The 21,758-nt window shown below is 49.9% G+C and overlaps 1 protein-coding gene across 1 annotated transcript; it reads right to left on the reverse strand.

Moving 5' to 3' along the window:
• Positions 1-246: 246 nt before the first annotated feature.
• Positions 247-16,092, reverse strand: DHRS7C (dehydrogenase/reductase 7C). The gene is made up of 6 exons (XM_044250613.1): positions 15,939-16,092; positions 7,932-8,044; positions 5,942-6,152; positions 4,214-4,306; positions 1,332-1,487; positions 247-533 (listed from the first exon to the last, which is right to left on the reverse strand). Exons 1-6 carry the CDS (start codon positions 16,090-16,092, stop codon positions 325-327), a joined length of 936 nt encoding a protein of 311 aa, XP_044106548.1. The 3' UTR covers positions 247-324.
• Between the last annotated feature and the right edge of the window lie 5,666 nt (positions 16,093-21,758).

Raw genomic sequence — 21,758 nt, forward strand, 5'->3', positions numbered from 1 at the left:
CTGCATGATTGCGTGCCTGTCTCTATGGAGGTCAGACCCATTATGGTTCCTGATTTTCTTCTGCTCGGTGTCACCCTACAGAGTAGGAAAGCTTCTGGAGGTGTGCCCTGGGAATGCTGAGTGGGAGAGACCCAGAGACCCTGCAGAGACTGGGCTGGTGTCCAGGCCATGTTCACAGGGGTGGAGAACATCTCTGGAAGGCAGGTGTAGGTTAGGGATGTGTTGTAGGCTTGTGTTGGGCCCCCGTGTGGAGAGGGCAGAGGACCAGCACCTTGCCAGGAAAGCCTTTATTCCCAGTGAGGTGACCCATCTGGCCCCCAGCAGTTAGCTCTCCTCTGGGACACTGAGTTTCTCCTTCACCCCACAAGCCACCACGGCGAAAAATAATTCTGGGAAGAAGGTGCGGAGGTACACGGCGGCCTTGGGGATGGGGTTGGCTATGAAGACCTCCTGTTTCTTCCGTCTCACGGTACGCATCACCTCCTCCGCGACGTCCACAGGGTGCACCCCGTAGGTCAGCTTCCTGAAAAAGACTACCAGCCCCCAGGAGGGGCGGCAGTTACAACCTCTGGGCACCCAAACAGAGAGATGGGGCCAGGGCTGGGCCTGGAGTTATGGGCTGGGACCACCTGCCCACGTCTTGGGTTCTCTTGGTTCCCTAGAATAGGCAGAGCCTTGGGTAGGGTGAAGCAGCTCCCTGTTCAGAACATTCTAGAAGAGCAGTAATTAGACTGCATTTAAAGGGCGCTTGCTGTATGCTGGTTGCTGTCATAAAGGCTCTCTGAGCCGGAACCTTCAGTCTTCCCAATGCCTGAGCACGGCCGGTACTACCGTCATTCCTCACTTTCTAAAGGGGAAACTGAGGCACAGACATCAAAGGGATTGCCTGTGTTCGAACACTGAGTGTACAACAGAGGCAAGCGCCAAGTGCAGGCTGTCCCGTACCAGACTTTCAGCCTTGGCTCTATGCAGCCTCTCAGGGAAGGGACGATGAGGGGGTGGGGAAGATAGAAAGGTCCTGAAGACCAAATCTGGCTGTTCTGCATGGGAAACTGAGGCCTCCAGAGATGCAGGCCCATGGCCAAGGTCAGAGAGCCTGTGAGTGATGGAGCCTAGCCAGGGCCTTGGTCTGCTGGTTGTGGGTTAGGGTTCTGTCTACCTGGTTGGTGCCTTGAGACTAAAATTTGGGGGGCCCCCTCCCCTCTGTTAGCCAGGTGTGGGGCTCCACCAACCCCCCAGTCTCAGGCTTTGGGAACACACCTCCAGGCCCAGTGACACCAGGCTGCCCCCTCCCAGGCCCCTGTGCCTCCAGATTCCCTGGGAAAGCTCACATTTCCAGATGGAGGCATCCCAGTTTCCCTGGCCCGGATCAACGCGGTAGGACCGGATGAAAGTGGGGCTCACGGTGCTGACGACAACATCGTATTCCTCCACTTCGGCTCGGAGACAGTCAAAGAAGCCTAGCGCCGCGTGCTTGGAGGCAGCGTCTGGAAGAGAAACCAACCAGGGTGGGTGCAGAGGGGCAGGGGGAGGCCGGCCCTGCTCCCCGGCAAGAGTGTGGGCCACAGAGGCCTGCAGGCACGTTCCCACATCTCAGCTGACAAGGACCCACACGTCACCCAGCCCTGCCCCTCCCCGCACAGATGGAGACAGAGAGCCCTCCTGGAGTGGTGCACAGAGGCAGAGCTGGGATCCAATCCCACTTAAACACCTGTCCGCTAGAGGACCTCGGGCAAAGCGCTTTCCCTGTCTGAGGCTCGGTTTTCCTACCTATAAAATGGGGACAATATCCCCATTGGCGAGTGATGGTGAAGATGGAAAGAGGAAATGTGTTCGGGACACCTGGCCCAGGTATGAATCCCCAATTCCCTCCCGCTAAGGTTGGTACCAAGTGATTCCCTCCCAGTAAGGCCGGTACCAGCGGGCGGCCCCTGGGAGCCCTTTCCCTCCCACTTCCCAGCCCTTTTCTTCCGAGGTCCTGTCCATCTGAGCTACTCTCACTGAATCCACTGCAAATGGACGAGGCCATGGGTTGGGTAAACAAGAACCTTTCCAGAAATGTCACAAGAGCAGCGGGGACACTTCTCAAAGCCTTGGGAGCTTAGAGCCACCTCTGGGGTGTGATGAGTCTCAGCTTCCCATTTTGGGGGTGTCAGCTGGAGGCTGAATGAGGCTGGGAGTGGGGGTCCCGTGGTCTCTGCCATCACACGGACCCCTGCCGGCAGACCCAGCCCCCTCCGAGGCCGTCCTAGTGGGGAGTGGGGCACGTGCTTCTCAGATAGCCCTCGCCAGCTGTCGGCCCCTCACCACGCGGGGTTAAGAACACAGGGGTGCTGGGTCCTGGGTCCTGGCCCAGAAGACAATGATAGGGACAAGACAGCTTCTCAGAGCTGCAGTGAGGATCTGGCAAGGTGGGACTGCCCCTGGGGAGCCCCTTGGAGGAGGGGCCACTTGGTTTGCAGTAGGGACCCCAGTAAAAACACGTACAGAAGGCAACAGGGCAGCCCCGGGGGAGAGAAGGGAAGGTGGTGCCAGACCTTTTGTTGCTCAGGAAGCTGGAAAGCCTGATTTTTACTGAAATGTCCTTGTATTTAAATAATGAAATACTGAACAATTCCGCACCTCGATGCAATGCCTGGGTTTCTGCGGCTGCCCCGACTCGCTGACACCAGCTGGGTGTCCAGCCACTTCAGTCTGCGTGGTCTACCTGCAGACGAGGTCAGAGCCCTCGGGCTAAGGGCCCAGTCCCAGGATGGCTCCTGTCCCCGCCTAGTTCAGGCCAGTCACAAGCCCCCCCTTGTCTTCTGTGCTTCCTACTGAGCTGCTGGGAGATGGAAGGTTCCAACAACCCCTTGCTTGAGATCTGTTCATCTGCCGGAGCGGCTCACAGAATTTGGGGGAAAGTTTTACTCAGTGGATGGTCAGTTTCTTACACAAGGACAGAACTCAGGAACAGCCAGATGGAAGACTTGCAGGGTGGGGGGGCTGGGGTGTGGGAGAAGGTGCTCAGAGCTCCCAGATCCTTTCCAGGCACCTCCCTCTCCCTCGAATCTCCCTGTGTTCAACCTGGAAGCCCCCCGAAGCCCCCCTGTTTTGGGATTTTACGGCAGCTCCATTATAGGCACAATGGGTTAAATCAAGCCTGGGGTGACAGAACTCAATCTCCAGCCCCTTCCAGTCCCACCCCCTAATTACACAGGCGGTTGGCCCCTCAGGCAAGAAGCCCCCCTCCTTAGGCGACATCCAACATCGCCTCACTGACATGACAAAAGACACTCTGATCACTCTTATCACTTGGAAATGCAAGGGTTTTAGGAGCTCTGGGCCAGAAATGGGACAGAGACGAAATATAGATTTCTTACAAACCACTCTAGGACAATACTTAATGGGTAATTAAAAAGAAGTTGTGGGCGGAGGGGTGGGTCTGTGCCTGGTGGCTCAGTTGGTTAAGCATCTGATTCCTGGTTTCCACTCAGGTCATGGTCTTGGGGTCCCGGGATCAAGCCCACCCTGGGCTCCACGCTCAGTGGGGAATCTACTTGGGATTCTCTCTCTCCCCCTCTGCCCCTCCCCACAACCCCACTCACACTCACGTGTGCTCTCTCTCTCTCTCTAAAAATAAGAGAAGAAATATATAAGGTACGCACCCTGCCCTCCCACAGACTACCTCATGGTAGGAGGGTAGCTCCCCAGCGTGGTCCCAAGATCATCTATGGAGAAATCTCTCTCTCCTCTTTGGACTTTCCTAAAGGACTCCTGCCTCGGGGGCTTCTCTGCACCCCTCCTGCAAATCTGCATCTCTCATTCTCCCCTTCCTTCTTCCTCCTGAAGCTTCCATCCCTCCGTCACTGTGTGATGGGCGCCCGTCTCCTCTTTCTGGGTTGTAACCCGTCCTGTCCTTCAAAGACATCTTTATGGAGAACGGGCGTTTGCGTGGGGTCTGTGCGCCCAGGCCAGGAGGCAGGGACGGTGTTCGGCCAGGGCCGGCCCTGACCCCCTGGGGGGATGTGAGCCTCTGGGGGAGAGGTCACCTCTCTGGTCACCTCCAAGTCATGGGTGCTCAGAAACGGGAATAGAAGGGATGAAAGAAAAACCATTAGACTGCTTCACCTCCGGACATCCCCTCCCTTAGAGCCACGTGCCTAGTGCTAGACAGAACATCCCTTCTAAGACATACAGCCTAAGACGAAACATTTCTGTCATAGCAACTTACAAGCTGTGCGGAATGGGATTCCAAGCTTCCCCTGGATGTTATTCACTAACACAATCTGGCCTGTCCTCCGGGAGATCATGTCGGGAAGCAGGGCTGGAAAGCACAGGACAGAGTCACGGTTACACATGGGTGACCGAGGCAGGCAGGCCCCTCCCCCAGACCCCCTTCCTTGCACATGGCCCCTCTACCTCCCTGGTGATTCGATGACAGCAGGACCCTGGGCAGGAGCCTGGACATCACTGATCCCACTGATCCCGTGTTTCCTAAGAGTAGGCTGGGCTCGGCCGCTCATTTCTGGGTGGTTTTCAGTGACCGGCCCACGTGCAGATCTCAGTGGGGAGAAAGGTCACAGGTCATCCCATTTCGATCCCCCGCAATCCTACCGTGTCTTGAACACCTCTCTAAATCTTTTAACAGAGAGCCCTGCGCCTTGGGAGAACCTGCTACTTGGTTCTGTTTTCAGAGTTCTTCTGTTTATTGAGAGGGAAGGGGGCTCTTAATTTATGGTGATAGTCTAAAGATTCCCCTGCAAATGAACTCATGTGAAAATGCAGAAATTTAGAGACAGAGATAGATCACAGTGCAGGTGGAATGGGGAGATGGCAAAAACAAACAAACAAACAAACAAAAAAACAAAAACAAAAACAAAAAAAACCACCAAAAACCCTACCAAAAGATGGCTTTCCAAATGGCACTGACATTGAGCCGGGCATGCTGCAGATGGGCAAGCTGAGGCCCAGAGCTAGTGACTGGACTCAGGTCTCTTAGCAAGTTAGAGGCCCAACCAGGGAGATGAGCCAGGCCTGGCTGCCCCCGACCCCCTCCACTCCCTGCGTCCCTCAGTTCCATGCCGGGAAACCCTGAACCCTCAGAGGCCTGGCCCAGAACCCTCAGAGGGACTGGACTGGAAGAAACCGTTATCTCTGGGGCCTCATTTCAGAAGCTCGGAAAAGTGATCTTTCTACTTGAGATAACTCTCCTTTCCTCTGTGCTGGTGCCCCAAACCCCATTATCATGCAGAAGGCAGCTCTAAGATCACAGTGCCTCAATCCCACGTTCTAAACTCAGAAATTCTCCATGCATATAGCCTCCCTGTTGGGGTCCTGCCTTGATAACCTTTGCAGGGCAATTCTTGGTTCTATTCCATGTCAAGTCCAGCCCCAACCCCTATGTTCCAGAGCTGCATTTGAACTTGAGCTCCACAGAAGAGTGGATATTTTACCCTTGAAAGGGGTTCTGCCCTCCCTGTTTCTGCAAAGGGGCTGACACGACGCTGGGTCTCTTGCAGTTTGGGGATAAACCCTTTCCTTCTTTATTTCTGAGGCCAGACACTCTACCCTTGACCAACTGACACTGGTAGGAACAGATCAAGGGTGAAGTCGATATATCAAAATATATAGCAAGCATGAAGACAACAGTCCAAAGATGTGGGACGGGATTGGAGCAGGAGCCATGGACATGAATGAGAAGGGGAGATAAAGGGCAGGGCTTGGGTGAGGAGAGGGATTTCCCAGAGAGGGAAGTTGGAATATACTAGTAAGATACTTCCAAAATCCCTTTTCTTTTAGCAACATTTATAGCCAGAATACTGAAAGCCTTCACCAACTAAGTAGGGATTTTTCTGAGGGGGAGTGGAGAACTCCATCCGGAATTGGAGACTCTATGTAACAGAGCCCTCTCTAGCAGCCGGTGGCCCAGAAATCGGTGGGAAGGTCAAACTCACGAGACCTTTGGTCAGTGTGATGGGCCCAAAGTAATTGGCGTCCATGATCTTCTTGTCGAGCTCCAGAGAAATCTTATGGGCAGGCCCCTTGATCTTCATGCTGGCGTTGTTGATGAGGATGTCCACGCAGCCGTAGCAGTCTAGGACCTCTTTGGCCACGTCCTGGACACAGCTGATGTCTGAGAGGTCCAAGAGGACCAACTTTGGGGTGAATGTCTGCTGAGCCAATGAGAGAGTCAAGGCATTTTGGGAAGACTTCCCTCTGGCAGACCCTAGGGCCCGTGAGCTGAGAGCCACCCCTTTGGAAATTCAGAGCTTACGGAACAACTACAAAATAAAAATGAAAGGAAAGAGCAGAAACGGCTCTGGGAGGAAGGAAGCTGATGGAGAATCCATTCGTGGGTACCCTTACTACACCACCAGCAATCCAAACATGCAAAAATGCAGTAAGAAGTCTGAACTGTTGGCCAAAGGGACCAGAACGGATAAATCCAAATGAACATCACCCTTTACAGAGGAGGCAGAGCAAGGATGCCAGTGGAGATGCCATCATAATATATATGAGCTCCTTTCTGCAAATGGGCTTCCAGATTGGCTTAGAAGCTCCAGGAGACTCCAACACCAAGCTCTGCAGCTGCATTTTGTTTTTGACCAAAATGGTACACTCCACACAATATTTTGGGGGCACCATCTACGTGCCAGGTATTGCGTTTGGCCCTAGACACTCAATTGGCATTAAGGCTCCTCATGGTCTAGAGCAGGGAACAGGTTGGAAAACGGATGCTACCATGGGATAAATGCAATCTCCGCATTTGACAAACATTAGTCCTGACGAGGGGGTTCCTCGTCAAATTTGTTTGGGAAACGCAGACTATTATATGCCCTGCTTGGGGATACACAATGCACATTCGCCTATCAAAGGCTCTGAAAAGTCCTGTAGTAAAGGACGCACCAGACAAGCTTGACTTTACTCTGCATTTCCCACACAGTTGACCTCAGAACCTCCTTTTATCTCAAGACCTGATAACATGCCCCAAAACAGAACTTTTCTGTTTTTCTAATTCTGTGTTGTCTCATTTGTTCCCTCCCCTCAAGCAGCGGACTTTGCTGTGAATTATTTTTGCTGTTTGCAAAAAACAATTCAACATCAGGGCCAAACAACCAACCCAACCCAACCCAACCCAAACCAAACCAAACTGTGAAGATGGCTCTGAAGGCAATTCTCTCAACAGTGCTCCAGAAACGCTTTGAAACCTTCAGCCTCCCAGAAAGTGCTTACTTCCCAGCGGCTTTGTGGAAAGTGACTTCACTTCCCCGACTTCTTGGAAGGAAATATCCTTTGAGGTATTATTTTATTTGAAAGATTTTATTTTATTTTATTTATTTTTTTTTTTAGAGATTTTATTTATTTATTTGACAGAGAGAGATCACAAGCAGGCAGAGAGAGAGGAGGAAGCAGGCTCCCTGCTGAGCAGAGAGCCCGATGCGGGCCTCGATCCCAGGACCCTGAGATCATGACCTGAGCCGAAGGCAGCGGCTTAACCCACTGAGCCACCCAGGCGCCCGAAAGATTTTATTTTTATGTAATCTGTACACCCAACGTGGGGCTCGAACTCACGAGACCGAGACCAAGAGTCGCACGCTCCACCGACTGAGCCGGCCTGATTTAAAAATCAGCCATAAGCATTTATAATCATGCCCATACATGTGCCTTCCTAAAGCTTCTGGATCCTCTTTGATTCTGACTTAAATACAATAGGGGGTGGGGAGGGTGAGTTGCCAGAGAGCAAATTCTTGGTCTGGAGAATGTTCCAAATGAGCCAATGCTTTTGCCTGGCAGACATGCCTGGGTCGAGATTAGGGAGAGCACAGCCTCCTATTCCCCAAAAGCAATCACCAGAACTCACCCACCAGGTCCATGAGCTGCTAACGCAGCAGTCAATGAAGGTTACGGGTGTCCAGGAGCTCCCCGAGCAGACTGTCAGAAGGCCTTACCTTGCTGGGGTCAGCCACGCTGATGAGGGCATCGTACAGGATCTCTAGTCTCTCCCAGTTCTTGCCACACAGCACCAGCCTTGCCCCACCAGTGTGGAATACCCGAGCACATTCTGTGGAGGAAGAAGGAAAGAGGGCAGGGCGCACTGTGTGGATGGAGCCACGGACGACGAATTCAAGATTTCAGAGAATTCCAACGTCCTACGGCCAGGAGTCCTAGGTCATTTCAATCATCCTCCCACGCCAGGACTGGAAATCATTTTTTGTCATTTCCAGCCTCTGCATGGCTACCTCCAGTGAAGGGGAGCTTAGAGCAGAGACAGCCAGCCCTTCCATCCTGGGATGGTTCTGATTGTTAAGATGCTCTTCCCTAAGCTGGGCAGAAGGATTCTCCCTTCCAGCCCTCTGGGATCAAAGTCCTCCTTATATCTTAATCTAAAGATTCTGGAAAGAGCCATCATGGTTTATTTTCAGGCCTAATACCCCCAGTTTCCCACACATTTTCTCTGTGGCTAGATAGGCCAGTAAGGATTCTTTTTATTATAAAAAGTAAACCTGCCTTGTGTCTAGTTACTTTTATTCCGAAGGAATTCCTGACTCACCCAACATGGGTCCTTCTCAGTTGGGCAAGGACTGGGTAGACACAAAGTATTTGGGAGGGCACCTGGCTCTTGGTGATGTGAGTTCCAGCCCCCATGCTGGGCGTAGAGACTACTTAAAAAAAATAGACACACTGTGTTCTTATGTAGCCATAATATTTAAGGACATTGGCAAGAATATTTAAGAACAATAAAAGCTAATGTATTTTGAGTGTTTACCTGTTCTACAGACTCAAGAAAGAGAGTTATATATATTAGCTCATTTAATTCCCATGGGAACCACACAAGGCAATGTCTTGTGGGGGGGGGGCGGTTCTCAGAAGCCGAGTCAAAGACAGGGGCTCAGCCTGTCAGGATTTATTGAGGGAATATTCTTCAGAGAAAATCCACAAGGGAGTAAGGTCTCAGGTAAAGTCTAGCCTCAGTTGGGTCCAAGGAAGGCTCTGGAGTGTAAACCCAACGGCAGAGATGTCCCACTTGGAGGCAAAAGGACCAGCCTTTTTATATGCTTGGGTCTACAGACTGTGTGCTGTCTTCCTCCGGGGCTGGGGTAGAGGCTGTGTAACTCCCAGGGGCAGCAATGTCCACCGGCGGAGGTCAAGGCTGTGAGCCCTGCAGCCCACACTCACAGCACCCCGGGCATAGAGAAACTGGCCTCATACAGCGACCTGGGAAGGCATCACCATCACCTTCCAGGTGTTCAGGACCTATGACTGCCTCATTTTATACCAACCAGCAGTGGGCCTGATGGAGCCAGGATGCCGGGGGATAGCTGGGGAGCCCCAGGTCCCCGCCGGAGGCTGTGTATCCTGAATGCAATGGTTCAAAGCGATCTCACGGCTGTATGCAGGTGGAGAGAAGGGGGCCTGGCCGGGTTATCAGCGGCCATCATGAGTGGGGGGGTGTGGTATTGGAGGAGAGCAGCTGCGGGGCTGGACCATGTGGTCTCAGCCAGATAGGAGCCGGGTAGAGGATGGATGGAAGGTCCCAGTGAGGTCTAGAAATAGGTGTACTGCGTGAGGCTGAGAGCAGAGAGGAGGGGGGATGTGCGCAGCTCTGCTGACGGAGGGAAACCTGAATCAAGAAATAAACAGTGTTAACAATGCTGCCTTGAGTTGATGGGATCACAGGGAAGGGACGATTTCTCTGAACGTAGGTGCTTTATGGGGAAGGAGGCTGTCCATGACCATTCTGGATGGACGAATACAATGAAGACGTCGATCCACCTCCAAGTGAATTTGATGCAATAAATTACAATTCCAACATGTCTTGGAAAGGGATGACAAGATCCTAAACTTTACTTGGATCCTTTGCAAGCCTTATTTGGAATAATAAAGGCACAAGAAAAGCAAAGAACAGTTTGATGGACAGCAATAGGAATGGACCAATTCTATCAGGTATTAAAATACACGATAAAGCTACAGAAATTAAAGCAGCCTGTTTGTGGCTTAAGTATGGATGGAAATGATGATTAAAAATGGAGCCAAGAGGGTGCCTGGGTGGCTCACTTGGTTAAGCATCTGCCTTCAGCTCAGGTCATGGTCCTAGGGTCCTGGGATGGAGTCCCGCATTGGGCTCCCTGCTCAGTGGGGACTCTGCTGCTCCCTCTGCCCCTCCTCACCCTGTTTGTGCTTTCTCTCTATATATCAAATACATAAATAAAATCTTCAAAAAAAAAAAAAAAGAGAGAGAGAGAGCCAAGAGGTGCACCTGGGTAGCTCAGTCAGTCAAGTGTCTGCCTTTGGCTTAGGTCATGATCCCAGCATTCTGGGATCAAGCCCCATGTTGGTCTCCCTATTCTGTGGGGAGCCTGCTTCTTCTCCCCCCCCCCGCAACTGGTGCTCTCTAGCTCTCTCTCTCTCTCTCTCTGTCTCTCAGATAAATAAACTCTTTAAAAAAATAGATCCACAAGTCCATAAGAATGTGGAAATTGAATATTGTAAAGTTAGCATGACAAATCAGTAGGTAAAGAACATGCTATTGAAAAAGTGGTATTTGAAAAATAAAATAAAGCAAAACAAAACAAAACAAAATATAAGTGGTATTTGAACTCCTAGCTAACTATTGGGGAGGAAGTGATACACTAAAATGTGTTAAATAGGGCGCCTGGGTGGATCAGTGGGTTAAGCCACTGCCTTCGGCTTGGGTCATGATCTCAGGGTCCTGGGATCGAGTCCCACATCGGGCTCTCTGCTCAGCAGGGAGCCTGCTTCCTCCTCTCTCTCTCTGCTTGCCTCTCTGCCTACTTGTGATCCCTCTCTGTCAAATAAATAAATAAATAAAATCTTAAAAAAAATAAAATGTGTTAAATAGTTAAATGTTAAGACAGAGCAATACAAGAACTAGAAGAAAGGAGAAATGAATAAACAACCTTGCTTTGGGGAAAGATCTTGTAAGCCTGAACCCAAAGGAAAAAATCATAACGGAAATCATTTATAGACTTTTTCATCCTTAAAATAAAAAAACCTTCCTGACAGCAGAAAACAGAAATGAAAATTAAGACCAAGATGAACAGAGGAAACCTATGTACTTTTATTTTTTAAAGATTTGATTTATTTATTTTAGAGAGAAGGAGAGACAGAGTGAGCAGGGGGAGGGGTGGAGGGAGAGAGAATCTCAAGCAGACTCCGCACTGAGCACAGAGCCTGACGCAGGGTTCAGTCTCATGACCCTGAGATCATGACCTGAGTCAAAATCAGGAGGTGGATGCCTCACTGACCGAGCCACCCAGGTGCCCGACGGAGCCTATTTGAAATACATATGTCAGGAAAGAGCGAATTTATTGAATCTATAAAGAACTTTATAAATCAGTAAGAAAACCAGATGAGGACCCTAATGAAGAAATTGGCTAGCGAGACGGGTAAGTAAGTCATAAGAGAAGCATGGAGGGCTAGTTACTTACAAAAGGTAGCAGTTCCGTGCCAAGAATAAAGACATGCAGTTTGAAAGACATGCAGGACACTACTCTTAATCTATCAGAAAATCAAGAACAAAATTGGGGGCAGTCACACATTCCCTGTTGGTGGCAGTGTAAATTGCCACGATCTTTTGGACAAAAAATTGGTCAGAATCCTTAAAACTAAATATACACTTGACCCCTGTTATTTCATTTACGGGCATTTGTTCTAAGGAGATAATTAGGAGCGTCTGCATGGACACAGTTACGATGTTGTTTATCCCGGTACTATTGTAACAGCCAAGAGTTGGAAATGGTTGTTAATGACCAACATCACAGGAGGTTGTTGATACATGATGGTATTTGTCGAATATTTTGAAGCCTTTAAAACGGATGTTGCAGAAACTGTTTCCCTGCCATGCACCTGACTGTGTGTGTGTGATTGGATATTAAATTGTACATACACATGTGTAACGGGATTTTAAAAAGGAAAGATTGACCAAAGCACCAAGATCAAACAGATACAAAATTCTGGAGTTAGTTGCCAACTCAAGAGGCACATTTTCTTCCTTTGTTTCCCTCCCTTCCTGCTTTCCTTCCTTCCTCTCTCTCTCTCTCTCTCTCTCTCTCATTTTGTCAGAGAGAGAGTGCACAAGCAGGGGGAGCGGTGGGCAGAGAGAGAGAAGCAGGCTCCCCACTGAGCAAGGAGCTGGATGCCAGACTCCATCCCAGGACCGTGGGATCATGACCTGAGCTGAAGACAGATGCTTAACTGACTGAGCCACCCAGGTGTCCCCCAAGAGGCACATTTTCAAAGGAAATCACTAAAACCCTGTTTATGGAGTTCAGTACGCCTTACCCTCCAAATAGGACGCAAAATTGGGCAAGGTAGAGGAGTGAGAGCTTGGACTTTGAGGGAGGATTTGGGAAGAGGACTGTGATGTGAGTTTTTGCCCTTTCTCTTTGTCCTAGGGAGCAGGGAGCAGAGAACCACTGGGACCATCTGAACTGCGCACTGTAAGTTCCGTGCAATGGGGAACCAGGGGCTGGGGTCTGAGTCCACCTGCAATATCTAACATGAGGAGGGGGCCACCAGGTGTGCTCAGAGCAGAGCAGAGGAGGAGGAGGACCCGGCTGCCCCAGGGGCTCTGCATCCCAAAAAACTCTGTCCACAAGCATGGTGGGCCAGACCCAAGCCCTGACCAAGCTGCTTGGGAGCCGTTTTGAATTCTGCCCCAGGTTCCATTAGCAGGGCAGTGGCGGTAGCTAATTAGAACCAACCACAGAGGCTTAACCTGATGTGGCAGGTGCTGACCTGTGGGAACTCAAGATCCCCGTGAGAGGCCGAGGGGACCACGGAGCTGGCAGAAGCCAGAGGATTCCGGATTTCAAGGTGACTAGATCAAGGGTGTGGGACCTTGCTCGTGATATTGTTAAAATCTCCGCCCCTGGGTGGGGCTTGTGCCCCATTAGTGTCCCGTGGGATACGTGGCCAGGTCTGATGTTCCCCCACACAGACCCCACTCAGACCCCCTCCTCTGCACCTGCTGGCACTTACGGTGTGTGTGTATTCATGGGGCAGGTCAGTGAACGCACACTCTGCTTTTTTGCTCTGGGAGACAACGCTTTGGGAGCTACCCTCAGTGATCTCCTTTCTCGTGGCAAGGAATAAATTCCCTTTTCTCGCTATCAACCCTGGTGGGGTCTCATCAAACCAGAGGGCCCCAGAGAAGCATCCGCCCTAATACCAGGGTCTGAGGGAGGGGTGAGCAACTGGAGGGTCCTGGCCTTGCAGAAAGGGTGGGCGGATGTTCCCAGGGAGGGCCAGAGGAAGGGTTTTCTCTGCTCTGTGAATCTGAGAGTGGGATGGGCTGTTCATCTACCCACTCCTGCCCCCCCCAACTCCAACAAGCCCAGAATACTGCACCCATCCCTTGCAGACTACACTTACAAGCATCAGAAAGGAGCAAAGGAAACAGGGTGAAGTATTCCCTGAGCGGGCGGCGTTCTAGTGTGTTTCTTTTTCTTTTTACCTGAAAATCCTTTTTTTTTTTTTTATTATATTAGATTTTATAACAGAATTCCCTACAAGAGACTTCAGCCCAAAGCTGAAATCCCGCCTTTCCCTCCCTTCTGCCGTAACTGAGTAGCAGCCATTGGGGGTGGGGGCCCCGGGAGGCAGGAGCCCGGTGGTGTGACCGCTGCTGGGGGACAGCAAGGCTGAGCCTTCAGCCTTGACCCTTCCAAATACGTCATTTCCGCCAACACAGACCCTGGCAGACTCAGACGCCCCTGGGTTTGCTTCTCGATCAGCTTAGCTCCTGACCACAGCTCGATTTACCCTGTGCCGGGAAGGGTGGCACCAAGATGTCCTTTTCATGCAGCAAACATACCAGGACACACATTTCCTTGCCTCGCTGGGGCCACCTCCTGATTTCAGGGAGAGGACAAGGCAAAAGGACGGCCAGGGGGGCATCGTAAGAGGCCGATGATTGGGAGGCCAAGCCCTCGGTTTCACAAACACTTCAAGTTCAAGTGCGGTGGCTAATTGCAGACACAGTGGGTACAAAGTGGACCCGATCCCCGACACGGCTGAGCTGGGTGGGCTTGGGGCAACGGTCCGATGTCCTGATCATGGTCTGATTTCCCTGGGCCACAGCTTGGCATTGCTTCCTTACAACTTTCCAGCACTACCCCCCTGGGTCCGGGCAGGTTCCAGGGGATGGCGCGGGGTGTGCCGTGGGCCGGGCCTGGCCTGTGTCACCGGCGCCGTGCCCCTTACTTTTTTTCTTGCCTCGGACCTCAGGAAGGGAGCCGTGTCCACCTATAATCGCTGCGGTCAGCTGTGTGCTCTGGCGAGGTGTTTATTTAAGGACACACACGCCCAGCTTCTCGGATTGCTTCTAAATATTTGGACTTGCTTTTTTTCTGCTTTGCATTCCTTTCTGGGGTGGGTCCATAGGGCACGTTATTCACGACACGGACGAGACCGCGTTCCTCTGAAGATGTCGCGTGGCCCCTGGGATGGGTTTCCCAGGTACCCAGTTTGTACAGTGCATTACCATAACTGAAGGAGGCTTCAAGCATAAGGTAAAGAGGCTAGCAAGACAATTATGCGCCTCTCAGCGGTAGATAGAACGGCACTAGCTAGTAACCCAGGAAATCGGGAGCGTACGGGACAGAGCTGCCTTCTCAACCGGCAGGATCCGATCGACGCTTTGTGGGATATTTGACCCAGAGACAGTAGGATGCTCACCCTTTCCGGGAACCTGCAGATGGTTCACCGAGACGGGCTGTAGCCGGAACAAGCTTCCACAAATTTCAAAGAAATCATAGAGAATGTGTTCTCTGATCATATTGGACTCTGGCCACAAATCAACAAATCAAATATACAACCACATACTTAAGTGTCTTTCCCTCCGAAGATGGTTGCTTTTTAAAGGCATTTATTAAATAAGCTGTGTTTGTTTGTTTGTTTGTTTTGAGGGCTTACTCTATGCCAGGCTCTTGCTTTTGAGCCCTGGGTCTAAGGATCCAAGAGATCCTCCTTGGGAACTGCTTCTGGGACCCATGATGGGCTATTTGGAAGGGGCGATGCCCATCTTAAAACATGGCACGGTAATGGGCTCCGTGGAGGCTTGTTGAGTGACTTAATGAACACTGGGCCATGTGGGTTCTATGTTTGATGGAACATAACAACAAGAGCAAAAAATACCCCCAGATTACCATGTGCGGGTGCCACCTCCGTTGTTAGGAGAGAGAGTCAGAATGTCAGAATCTTACAGACCTAAGCCAGCAACAGAAAGGCCCCCTGAGACCATCCAATTCAGGGGTCACAGACATACGTGCCCTTAAGAACAGGAGGTAGATGGTGGAGCTAATTAGGCTGAGTGCGGTACGCTAGGGCTGAGTGGGGTATATGGCAAGCGAGAGCACATATTTCAGCCTAATATGTTCATTATCATTATTACATTATGGACACTTGCGGGGTTCAACATGCTTTCCAACTATCCATTCGTTCCTACGTTCATTCATTCCCCAACAACATCGTGAGGTAGAGACAACCAGTATCTTCACTTCCCTAGATAGGAAATCCAAAGCAGATCAGGGCAGTCACCAGCTGGTAAACGATGGAACCCCAAATTCAACCCAGAGCCCAAGTCTGGGCTCATAGTTGGTACGTCTCCCCAGCGAAGGACTTGGCATTTCAAAATTTCTGCAACCCCATGAAGGCAAAACCAAATCACATCTGTAGACCCAATTTGGCCCTGATGCTCTGAGTTTGCAAGCCCGGCTCTCCCAATCCCCTCATTTCTCCCGCGTGGGAGAGGCAGCGCCCCCACCCCCTGCCCCCAGAAAGGACACTTGCTGGCTAATGACAGACACTGGGAAAGGACACAGCATCCATCTCCCTCCCACCTAGCAGGTCAACTGCACGCCGTCCTGCCACCTCTCGTCCCTAAGGTCGGGAGTGTGCACAGGGTTGGGCGGGGGGAGGCAACGCTGGCTTACCTTTGCCCAGTCCCGAGATGGCATCGGTGATCACCACCACTTTGTTCTGCACGGCTGACTTTGACCACAGCCGGGACACCTCTTGGTAGATGAACAGAAGACCGCTGATTCCCAGGAGCAGCAGAGGCAGCATGAACACGGCTGTGACTCCCATCTTGTTCTGGGGGGAAACGGAGGGGAAAGGACCTTGGCTTTGCAAAGAGACTCTGACGAGGACACCTGGTGCAGGGGGAGGCCCCAGGCTGCAGGGTGCGTTCACCGTGCACCCGGGTGTCTTCCCCAGGGAGCCAGGCTCTGTGCGAGCTCCCGGAGGGCTGCCTCTGGGCTAAACACCCAGGGAGCGTGCTAATCCCTGAATATTCATTGAATAGGAAATTACTCACGGTGTGTCCAAAAGCAAATGGAATCCGGGGCCTGCCCTCCCAGAGGTTAGTGACAAATTTAATTAAAATGGGTCTGCATTTTTGGAAGGAAATCCATGTGTTAAGGCCACTCGCTTGGGCCCTAATGACTATTTATAACTCTCAGTGCACTGAAGGGCTTTTCAAGGTAAATATAGTGTCTGTTCTGATATTCAGGGACACATGCTGGCCGGGTCCGATTTCAGAGTTCTTGCCAGGAATTTTAAAGCTCGCCGGCGAGCCTGATGATTGGAGGTTTCCTTTGCAGTTCGGGGCTGGGCCTTAGGGATCAGGACCAAGGATTGTCAGTGCAAACATCCCCGCCCTCCTGTCCTATAATCCTTTATCAAGAGGCTTCCAGGTAGCTCAGACCCGAGCGGCGGCAAGCCCTCTGGCCTTCCCTTTCTGGCTGGGGACCAAAAACACAGAAAAATGGTTAAGCAGAACGGAGCTTGCTAAGACTGAATCGCTGGGAAGCGGGCCATGAGCAGAGTTTGGGAGTGTTTCTCCTTAAATTGTTTCACTTCCCTGGACCTTAGCTTCCTCGTCTATAAAATGGGCATAGCAATCTCATCTTTCAGGGCTCTTGGCAGGACACACAAAGATACCGTGTATTAACCCAGCACAGACACAGCTCCCAAGAGGATAACTACTGTCCTCTTGAATAATTAAGAACACTAAGAATTTGGGGCACCTGGATGGCTGTGTCGGTGGGTCATGCAACTCTTGATCTTGGGGTTGTGGGTTCAAGCCCCATGTGGTGCAGAGACATAACTTACGCATAAAATACCAAAAAAAGAGAAAAGAACACCAAGAATTTATCTCAAATGCTAAATTTTTATTTACATAATGGAATGCCATAGCATTAGAAATAAAGACACATAAAAAACTAAAAGCCTCTTCAAGGGTTCTCACTGCCAGAAACAGGAAGGCTAATCATAATGATGTCCTCCTGTGTATTGGGCTGAGCTGGAAGACGGGCAAGGAGCAGTGCCCCAGGGGTAGGAGTGAGGAAATGGTATTTCTTCCTTAGAAATTAGGATGTCCGGAGACGTTAAAGAAAACACAACTTTTTATTGGTATAAAAGAGACATACAGAAATGTGCACATAGGCATATGTGATATAAGTGTGGCTCTTTCTGGATCTCCCTGAACTGAACATACCCTCTAACCAGTACCCAGATCAAGAAACAGAGCGTTGTCGACCTGTCCCCCTGTCCCCAGCATGTCCCTTTCCAGCCCCCGAGGAGTGACTTACTTTCTAGCTTTGAAAAACATATATTAGTTTAACCTGTGATTTTTAAAGCTTTTTATTTAAGTAGAGTCACAAAGTTGCTACTGTTTTGCTGACCGTGATGTTTGCATCCATATTGTTGTATGAGGCTGGAGATCGCTCCTTTCCGTTGTGTGGCCATACCTCACATTTAAAAAAAAAAAAAAAAATTTATTTATTTATTTGAGAGAGAGGGTGCGTGCAAGCAAGAGGGGTAGAGGACGAGGGAGAGAGAGTCTCAAGCAGATTCCGAGCTGAGTTCAGATCCCAGGACCCCGAGATCATGACTTGAGCCAAAAGCAAGAGTGGAACAATTGACCCACTGCACCCCCCCGGGGCCCCCCGATACCGCACATTTTTATTTCATTCTGCTGAAAATGACACTTGAGATGGAGGTATTTTTGAATGAAACTATTCATTGAAATTTGGAATGGGGACACTTCCAATGAGTATTTTTTTCTCTTAGCAGAACGGCATGCATTGGGAAGCTGAAAATCCTAATCATGGTATAATGTCTACCTGCCAATGTTGGCTTGGTCAACATAGACATTCTTTGGTTATCTCATCCAAGCATGGTCGCTGCTGTGGTTGGACAATTCACAATTTACAAGATCCTTTATAAAAGAGGAACTACCTGGGTCTCCTGTAATAGTTAACGGCAGTCTTTCTATTTCAGTACTTGAAGAGGACAATGGTTATCCTTGACCAGGTTCGCCAACAGACTATTTCCCTCTTCCCTGTGATCGTACAGATGTTCTAGGTGCAGTTTCTACACTGCTGTAAACAATGATCATGGGCCAGCATTCCACCCAAAGACTAGCAAACAGAATCATAGTGTCAGATTTCACCTTAATGTTTCCAGAAGATGATCCAAGTTGTCCGTAAATGTCATTCATTGATTCCTTCATTTCTTTTTCAACCGTTCCTTATTGCTCAGCTGTCATGAGCCCGGCAGAGTTCTAAGTGTGAGGAATGCAGTGCTGAATGAAGTAAAGACTGTACTGTACCTGCCTTCATGGGGTGGTTTAGCCACCTAGTGTTGAGAAGTGGACCGTGGGTCCACAAGGAAGTAATCCTGCAGCATGTCAGAGGGTGGTGAGTCCTAGAAGGGAAAAACAAAGCCCAGAGAATCTCTTAGTGTCCAGGCAGGAAGCAAAATCCCCATGGATGGTTCAAGAAACTTTAATGGAAGGATCACTTGCAGGGCTGTGGGAGGGTTAAGGAAACACACTAGGGCTGCTAAGGACCACAGAGACCAGCAACAGTGAGAAGTTGTTAGCACCTCGTCAGATAAGAGATAGAAAAAGCAGTATTGCAGCCCAGTAAGAGCTGGAACTTGAGTTGGGGCTGTCCAGCAGGTTCCATAGGCATGGAAACTAGCAGCTACTGCCAAAGCAGGAAGAAATACCTTGATGGCTCTCTTTCCAGCCTCTGATGCCATGGTGTGTTTGAACAAGCACAGGGCCCACTGGTAAGAGAGGTAGTCCAACACTAACAGCACTGGGCATTGCTCACCTGATTAACAATAGCCCCTGTGCAATGACTAGTCTCTGGGGGACATGCTTACAGGACCAAACATCTTCATACTCAGTGTCATTGCAAGAGGATAGTCCACACATCCATTCCCCAAATTTCCTTTTCCTCCAATTTTTTTCCATAGTCTCCAACCCATTGGCCAACCCATTAACCAACTACCAATACATCTGTGCAGATCTCTAACTCAGGCCATCTTTCCCCCTGAAGGAACTGGACAATAGGTATTGCTCCAAGTTCTGTGCATGGAAGGTCTTCCTCTTCCACTGTGTGTCAGAGCCGATCTTCAGTGGGATTGCCCACCTCCAGCTGATCCCAGGGTATCAAGCAGACTCCACCAAAATTCAGCCCTACCATTTTCCTTTAACAGAAAGCAAAGTGGTCCATCAGCATGGGTCAGTGTCATGGAGTTTTAATGCAATGGACTCGTGCCTTCTTTGCCTCCTTCGGTCCAAGTGCAGGTCTCTCTAACCGGGGTGGTTCCTGAGGGGGCTGAGCACTGGCTATCCGCTGACCATACCACTGACAGCTGGGGTAACAATTTCATCAGTGAAGAGGAATCTGAGTGGCCCATTACAGGGTCTATCCCAGGAGGAGAGAGGAGGCAAACGGAAAATAAGTCACTCTCACTTCATGGGGCATGATCAGAAATTGTTGGTGAAAAGATGATGCTAGAGTGGATGCCTGAGGAAGGGATGAGGATATATGGGGGACAGAAGTTCTAGGCAAAGGGACCGGCAAGTGCAAAGGCCCTGAGGCAGAACATGGTTGGGATTCTCTAGGAGCAGCAGAGAGGCCAGAGCATGGGACAGGAGCAGGTGAGTAGGATGAGGTTAGACAGAAGTTGAGAGCCTACTTATCTTTAAAAACATTTTTTTAACTTAAGTGTAATTAACATGTAATGTTATGTTAGTTTCAGGTGTACAACATATTGATTTGCTGATTATAGACATTACTCTGTGCTCACCTTGATCAGTGTAGTCACCATCTGTCACTATATAATGTTATTATAATATTAATAACTATATTCCCTATGCTGTGCTTTTCATCTCTGTGACTTATTTATTTTATAACTGGAAGTTTGTGCCTCTAGTTTATCTATTTTGCCTATCCTCTTAGGCATCCTCCTCTGGTGACCACCAGTTCGATATCTGTATTTAAGAATTTGGTTTTGCGGGGGATCTGGGTGGCTCAGTCAGTGAAGTATCTGCCTTCGGCTCAGGTCATGATCTCGGGGTCCTGGGATCTACCCCCACATCGGGTTCCCTCTACTTGAAAAGAGAAAATAGGGCATCTAGGAGGCTCAGTCATTAAGTATCTGCCTTTGGCTCAGCTCATGATCCCCAGGTTCTGGGATCGAGTCCCGCATCAGACTCCCTACTTGGCCAGCTTCTCCCTCTCCCATTCCCCCTGCTTGTGTTCCCTTTCTCACTGTCTCTCCGTCTCTGTCAAATAAATAAATAATCTTTAAGAAAAAAAAAGAGAAATAGAATAAAATAATCAAACAGAGAGAGAAAGGGAGAAGCAGATGGATCCCATCTGACATCCTTATTTATACTTTCGCCTGACCTCCAAATTCTCCTGTTTTCGGATGGATGCCTTCTTTTCTTCCATGTTTTCACTGTGCAAAAGATGTCTCTCTTCTGCCTTGTGTGACAAGTTAAAAAACAAAAGTCCCGAGGATTTCATGTCCCACCTAGATATTCTGTCTCTCTGATGCAGCCCAGCTGACTTAACAGAAGTGAATGATACAGTTGGTCAACTACCAAGTGACAGACATGTCCCCTAACATTTAACCTTGGCTGTTTTCCAATCTCCCCCCAACCTCCCTCTTGGGGAACAACACTAAATTGTTTTTAAAGGGCCAGGGTATGGCTTCTTGAGGGCAGGGGAAAATTCTCAGCCACGCTTGTCTGTCCATGACACGCCCACTGCTTCTTACACAGGTGTACACCTCACAGCATTTAAGCGGTGAACCACACAGACATGAGCAAACAGGACGCATCTCCCTAGGTAGGCCTACTGAGCTTAATCTGGTCTTCAGAGAAGTCTCTCTCAGCCAGACTACCCAGCTGTGATTCGCCAAGAGGGCTTGTCCGATGGCAGCAATGAGGCCGAGTTGTCAATTCCATGAAAACAAGCAGTAAAACAGACTCCGAGCCCATCAGTGAGTTTAGGCTCACCGGAGCCTTCTGCTCTTCTTGGTTCTTTATCTAAAGACCTGTTTATTCTTGCCCAAGCACCGGGAGTCAGCTGTCACCCTTCTTTGCCACCCACCTTGTAAAGGGAGATGTGAACACTTTGCCTTTGAGTCCCCCGAGCCTGGCTGGGGAAGAATGTTGAGAGCAATGGTGGGCTACTTCCCTTGATGGTTTATTTTTTTAATAATTAAAAAAAATTTTTATAAACATATAATATATTTTTATCCCCAGGGGTACAGGTCTGTGAATCGCCAGGTTTACACACTTCACAGCACTCACCATAGCACATACCCTCCCCAACGTCCATAACCCCACCTTCTCCTTAACCCCCTCCCCCCTGCAACCCTCAGTTTGTTTTGTGAGATTAAGAGTTACTTATGGTTTGTCTCCCTCCCAATCCCATCTTGTTTCA

The sequence above is a fragment of the Neovison vison genome, chromosome 5 (genome assembly GCF_020171115.1).
Source record: "Neovison vison isolate M4711 chromosome 5, ASM_NN_V1, whole genome shotgun sequence".
Lineage (NCBI taxonomy): Eukaryota > Metazoa > Chordata > Mammalia > Carnivora > Mustelidae > Neogale > Neogale vison.

Bases quoted from the DNA above. Each gene is read 5' to 3' on its own strand.
- DHRS7C (XM_044250613.1), bottom strand. From the start codon at position 16,092: ATGGGAGTCACAGCCGTGTTCATGCTGCCTCTGCTGCTCCTGGGAATC. The intron at 8,045-15,938 runs GTAAGCCAGCGT...CTTCCTCCACAG, and splicing joins CATCTCGGGACTGGGCAAAG to AATGTGCTCGGGTATTCCAC. The intron at 534-1,331 runs GTGAGCTTTCCC...GGGGGCTGGTAG, and splicing joins GGATGCCTCCATCTGGAAAT to TCTTTTTCAGGAAGCTGACC.